The sequence below is a fragment of the Girardinichthys multiradiatus genome, chromosome 11 (assembly GCF_021462225.1).
Source record: "Girardinichthys multiradiatus isolate DD_20200921_A chromosome 11, DD_fGirMul_XY1, whole genome shotgun sequence".
In the NCBI taxonomy this organism is placed as follows: Eukaryota; Metazoa; Chordata; class Actinopteri; order Cyprinodontiformes; family Goodeidae; genus Girardinichthys; species Girardinichthys multiradiatus.
This window is the reverse complement of record NC_061804.1, coordinates 6,226,333-6,232,871: the sequence shown is the minus strand read 5'-3', so window position 1 is coordinate 6,232,871 and position 6,539 is coordinate 6,226,333. Positions and strand designations below refer to the sequence as shown.

The following is a 6,539-nucleotide window of genomic DNA, read 5'->3' as shown; positions in this document are numbered from 1 at the left end:
GTGAAAGCACCACCAACATTCAAAAGTGACCAAAACATCAGCCAGAAAGCATAGGTACTGAGAAGTGGTCTGTGGTCCCCACCTGCAGAACCACTCCTTTATTGAGTGGGTCTTGCTAATCGCCAAAGATTTCCTCCTGTTGTTTATTCCATTTGCACAATATCATGTGAAATTGATTGTCAATCAGTGTTGCTTCCTAAGTGGACAGTTTGATTTCACAGGAGTTTGATTTACTTGGAGTTATATTGCGTTCTTTAAGTGTTCCCTTTATTTTTTTGAGCAGTGTATTTTATGTCACCATATTGGATTCTCGACACGTCCTTAAAGGATCTCAAAGGATCCTATGTCTTAAGCCCTTTCTGCCTTGTTATAACTTGTTTTATTATTTGTATCTTACAGCTCTCTAAAAGCTCAGTTAATTTGCAGACACTTAAGCATGACAAAACACACTCAAATGTAGTGAATTCAACTTCTGTGAAATGGTTTCTTTATTACATAATAGAAAAAAGAATACATTTCTACTATAAAGATGGATATAAACAAGATGTTGCTCCTTTACAAAAAAGGATACTTTGATTTGATGCAGAAATGAATCAATTTTTCAGTTTCTACTTTAGAATGCTGTTTAGCACCATGAATGACAAACATGCCAGCAATAGAAAAATACAAGACTCAGGAATGCAAAAGAGCAAATCACCGCTCAAATCCACCAGTCTGTGCAGACAGATGCACTCTGTCAATGAAAGGAACATGCCACTCGGCAAATATTTGCCATCTTTGAAAGTCTCTGAAAGTTCTCAGGTTTCCCGCAGGTCAAACAGATCTCACTGCAGTCCTCCCACCCTGGAGAAGGACAGAATAAATTTCAGATATTTTTATCTGTTATTCCTGGCAAGTGAATTTCAGTGGGCAGAAGATTGACTGAGTGAAGAGTAGCTGGTGTTCAGGGAAGCGTGCCTCTCTTTTACCTTCTTCCACATCACAAGCTTGAGCTGTATGATTGGATTCTAGGTATCGAGGCGTTTGGTCTGAACAACGATTCAGCTGTCAGCTGGGGCGCTAGATCTCTGCTGTACCACAGGAAATGATTGGGAAGCAGCAAATTCTGTCTTGGAACTTCCAGTCTTATCTTGAAAACAGACAAGGAACAAGGTTAGGATTTGTTTTTCTCTTTCTTGTGTTAAAACAAACTTTCAAAACATCAAAATCTAACAATTTACTTAGTTAAAGAGACACAGAATTGATCCTGCAGTTAGTATTTACAATAATCTTAGAATGGGCATGTCCACGAAACCCTAAACGCTTTTTCTAGGTGAGAAGACCTGCTGTAAATTGAGAAACAATTGAAGATAAACTTTTAGTTAATGCAGAAAACAGAATTATTTTTCCCCAAATAAATTTCCTAAATACATAATATGAAATCATTAATAAAAAAATAATATTATATTAATGTCATATTCATTACAGTACCAAAATTTATTTTATGTTTACATCATATACGGTATGTTTATTTTGTAGTCCTATCCATATGCCTATCCATATACTGAATTAACTTTATATGTCAGCCTTCCCCATCACAGGGCAGGGCTAAAACTAACAAGGAGACTGGCCAGCAGCTGACTTGGTGTGCAGGGTGGCCAATCTTAGGGTCTAGTTTTGTTGTTTTTTATGATACTCAGTAGCACTAGAAATACCAAATAATAAAAAGCTAAAACTGAAATAAATAACTGTCCAGGGTGTACCCCGCCTCTCGCCCATAGACTGCTGGAGATAGGCACCAGCTTCCCCGCGACCCACTATGGAATAAGCGGTAGAAAATGACTGACTGACTGAAAAAAATAACTATTAACAAGTTAGAACATGAACTGTTCTTCAGAATATAGGCTTCTTCTACTTATTCCTAGTCCTTGCTGCCAGAGACCTGGCAGCGATTCTTCTTACACAACTGAGCCACATCTGGTTTGAGGGAGGAAGCAACTGAAACCCTCAGTATGGCTTTAAGATGCTCATCTTTAAGTTTTGACCTGAACTTTGACTTGTTAAAGTTTGTTGTGGAGAAGAGCTTTTCAGACAAATAGGTGCTGCCAAAAATGGACATGATCCGCTTGAACATCCTGGAAAGCTCAAGGAAGGTGGGGGGCAATGCTTTCAAAAATTGTCCAAGCTTGTCTGGTTTCCATTCACCTCCCTAAACTTTGCTTTGAGTTCAGAATTGCACTGCAGATCAATTAGCTCATTCTGAAGCACAGTGGGGGCATCTTCCACGTCAAAGGAGAAGGGATAAGCAAAAAATTTGAAAAGTGACTCTGTGTCTTGAAGTCTGCAAATCTGTGATCAAATTATTCCTGTAGCTGTCCAATGGCATTCATGAAATTTTGTGCCAGAATCCATGAGTGCCTTGCATGCAGGAAAATTGCAAAGGTTTGTCTGGGAAAGCTGGGTTTTTCATAACACAAGTTTTCTGGAGAATGCTCTGACATTGTCATATGCAGCACTGACAAGCTGGCCTTGGCCTTGTAACTTCATATTCAGTATGTTTAGCTTCTGTGTGATGTCAACAAGAAAAGCTCAGTCCATTAGCCATTTGAGATCACTTAGTACAGAAACAGTCACCCCATCTCTTTCCATGAAAGCTTTAATTTCTGCCCTTAACTTAAAAAAATCTCTTCAGGACATTCCCCCTGCTAAGCCAACATACCTCTGTGAAGTAGGGCACATCCTCATATGTTGACTCTATTTCCTCTAAAAAAGCATGGAACTGCCTGTGCTGTAAATCCCTGGATCTTCTATGGTTGATGAACTTCACAACGTCAGACATCACATTGTCAAACTTCAGGCATTTGCTGCAAAGGGCCTGCTGATGGATAAAGCAGTGCAGAGCAATGGCTTCTTCCAAACCTTCCACTTCCAGTTTTCTTTGAACAAGTGCCACCAGTCCATTTTTCTTCATTGATGGTGCTTCGTCGGTTGTTATTCCAGCAAAAGGCTGCCATAGAAGCCGGCATCCGCAATAGCATCACACAGCTGGCGGAATATCTCCTGACAGGTGGTCTGGCAATGCATTGGAATTATTGTGAGTAACTCCTCTAGCACTTCAACAATGTCATCAACACCACGGACATATATTGCGAGCTGCGCAGTGTCAGTGACTTCTGTGCTCTCATCAAGAGCGACTGAGAATGAATGGAAATGTTTAGCTTTTTCACGCATCATAGATATTATGTGACATGCCTGAAAAGCGCTCTGCCACTGTGTTGGCTGAAATGCTGATGTTGCCGAACTGACCCCTTTTTTCTGGGAAGACCATACTGTAACGTGCACTGTTTGATGAACTCGCCATCTTTAAATGGCTTTCCCGCCTTAGCGATCATCTCACTCAGCACGTAGCTAGCTTTGACACCCATATTTCTTAAAAGAAATCTTGTTGCCTCAGTAGAGTTGTTTTAAGTTTGGCGACCCTCTCCTGTCGCTCATTTACCATGTATTTAGTAAGCTCCTCGACATGTTTAGTTGAGTAATGACGTCTGATGTTATATTCCTTGTGCACCGCAACCTTATCCGTGCATATTGGACACATCGGGATGCCTCTGTGCTCAACAAAAAAATATTCAGTCTCCCACTTCTCGTGAAATTGTCTGTGCTCATCGCCAATCTTTCTCTGCGAGGCAAGTTTTGAAAATGACATGACTGGAGCTGGGTAACAGGGTAAATTTTCCCTCCACTCGGTGATAATCATGAAGCACGTTACTTTTCTAATTTGTGTTGTTGTCATCACATGCCCAAGCTACGGTAGCCCGCAGGTGTTAAAAAATATAAACGCCAAGATGCATGTCAGCAAAAACGAGCGGGGTTGCTGCTGTTGCGTAGAGATAGAACACACAATCCATTTACCGGCCATCGCAGGTTGAGTCCCAGCCAGCCGACCTTTGCCGAATGTCTCTCCCGTCTCTTGCAACCTACTTTCCTGCCTGTATACTGCCAAATAAAGGCCACTAGAGCTGAAAAAATCTTAAAAAACAAAAAAACAAAACAAAAAACACATAGGCCACACTAACACCAATCTTTGATTTCGTGCAGAGGGCCACAAAATATTGTTTTGTGGGCTGCAATTGGCCCGTGGGCCGCGAGTTTGAGACCCCTGATTTAAAGGATTTTGCTTACCAGTATTTATTTATTACCTTGTCTTATGTTTTGCACTATGACACTTTTGTACCTTTGTTGCAACTGGTTGTGTGAGCAGTGTGGTGAGACTGTTACACTCTGTTATGTCCATTTTGTCACTTCTAAATTCCTATTTCAGACCATTGTGCACGTACATAACTGAAAGGCCCGGACAATGCTTATCAATTATGTTTCTTTTTTCTCCCAAACAAGTTTAAGACAAAACCAGTATTAAAACTGAACTTAATGTCAAATGCATGCTTTAAAAGTCAGAATTACTTTTATTGGCCAAGTTTGTGCACACAAGCAAGGAATTTGATTTCTGTTTCACATGCTCTCAGCGTACTAAAATTTAAATATAAATACATGATCTTACATACAAATTATATGACCTCATGATACATCTCTTTTCTTGTTTAAACGTATTATGTGACTCACTTGAACAAAGGTGATCACTGTTTCATAATCTTTTCCTTGGAAGATGTCTCGTCTCGCTTCTCTGTGGTCTCACTCGGTGCCGCGGTTGAAGTGCTCCAGCACGGTGGCGTTGGTTCGCTCAAATAGCCACTGCTGGCTCAGAGAGGTGGGGTCACACGTGCTCATGAAGACTCGACGCTCGCTGGTACTGCTGTCGATGCAGCTGTTACTGACTGGGTGGTACAGACTTTTATCCTGGAGGACAGAGAACAGCCATGCTATTAGAAGATCTTTAATTACTCTTTGTCATGTTCCTTCCTCCCCAGCTACATTCATCAGTTTTCAACCTTCAAACAGTGCAGACTCAGCCAAAGGAATGTATGTTAACGCAGTTACGTTTAGCATCACAGCACTGTCCCATATACACAAACATAACCTGGATCCAGTTTAGGTTGTATATACAGAGCCAAATCAAAGCATTTATCTGGCTTTGTACCTTTCTGTATCGCCAAAGCTGATTCCCCTTCATACCATGGCAGTCGTATAAAGTAACGGGGCTGTTGTGTGAGACGGCATCGAAGCAGACCTTCCTCGTGTGATTGGGTTCGCCCACCCGGATATCTTCCCTCCAACCAAACGTCAACACCTGCAGAAAACAAAATTGAAGCTAACACTAAACCCACTGAGCATTTTCTGGTTGAAAATGTGTCTCATTGACATCTAAATTGTCCCTAGAGTCTGGGATACAATTGTAAAAAATTTGATTTTAAACTAAATGTTTATTAGACTTTTAAATGGCAATGAACATCAACAGCATTAGATGCAGTTCAAAGAATAAGTTCCTATTTTTTTCTTACAGACAACCTATATGAGCAGCTTTTGGTCTGTGGTTGGTGCAACAATGGCCGGTGCATAGTGATCCCATTTGTACCTCTAATGTGTGTTAAACCCTAACCCAGACCTCGATTTGATTGAAATGCTTCAGTGGGACCTTAAGAGAGTTGTGTAGAAAGAAATATCTGCAAAATTTAATGTAGTTCACTAATATTGTAAACAAAAGTGGGTAAAAATTCCTCCAGGATGAAAAAAGAATATTGTGTTATTGCTACAAAAGGAGGTTCTACAAATATCAAATTATTGGGAGTATTGAGTTTTTCCTAAAAGTCTTCTCCCCAAAATAAAAAAATATATTCCTGGATAACAGACCAAATGTGTTGGCCAGACTAACTGCACATTCTGGTAAGTTACATTACTTTCATTTTTCTGCTTGGCTTCAAAGATCATTTTCTGGATCTGCATAAACACTAAGGTTTAATTAATTGTGCCTGTTCAACACAGCTGTATCACATTCGGAAGCCTTTTAGAGTGTGAATTCAAAAACTAACTACACGCATTCCGGTCCAGAAATGTTGGGTTAATTAAATACCCACATCCAGTCAGAACATAAAGAAATCACAGCTACCTGTCCGTGGCTCCAGCTGACTTCCCCTCGACTCTTCACACAGCTCTCTAGGCGGATGGGGCTCCCAGAGACAAAGTGTTTGATCTCCATACACATCCCGCTTCCCACATTTCTTATCTAAAGACAAATAAATAGATACATTAAATTTGATTTGCACAGAACAATTTTATCACACAAACTATTTATTTACTTGTCTCTCTTATCTTTAGAAATACAGAAAAATGTAGAAAAGGCTGGCCTGCTGCAGGTTTGAAGTTTAATTTTAATGCATTTCACATGTGAGAGCTCTGGGGCTTCCCATCAGGATTCAGTGATCCCGATGGGAGCCACAGCTTGAGGGAGAGAGGTCAAAAAATCATATAATTGCAAAGAAATGTCATCACTGTTTCTCCCACTGTGTGACTGACTGGATGAAATGTACTAACTTCTTCTAAACAACAATACATATTTTTCTGGAGCAGGTAAAGAAATAACTTCCTTATTATGCACGAATGTGATT

The 6,539-nt window shown here is 40.2% G+C and overlaps 1 protein-coding gene across 3 annotated transcripts in view; it reads right to left on the bottom strand.

Annotated features, from left to right (window-relative positions):
- Positions 1-455: 455 nt before the first annotated feature.
- Positions 456-6,539, bottom strand: part of LOC124876634 (polypeptide N-acetylgalactosaminyltransferase 10-like) — a 78,158-nt gene continuing 72,074 nt past the window's right edge. For all 3 annotated transcript variants that reach the window (XM_047379567.1, XM_047379568.1, XM_047379569.1), the window contains 5 exons: positions 6,041-6,157; positions 5,075-5,224; positions 4,600-4,833; positions 969-1,129; positions 456-843 (listed from right to left, as the gene is read on the bottom strand). In XM_047379567.1, coding sequence (XP_047235523.1) covers positions 4,669-4,833; positions 5,075-5,224; positions 6,041-6,157 — 432 coding nt within the window. In that variant the 3' untranslated portion in view covers positions 456-843; positions 969-1,129; positions 4,600-4,668. The remainder of the gene's footprint in view (positions 844-968; positions 1,130-4,599; positions 4,834-5,074; positions 5,225-6,040; positions 6,158-6,539) is intronic.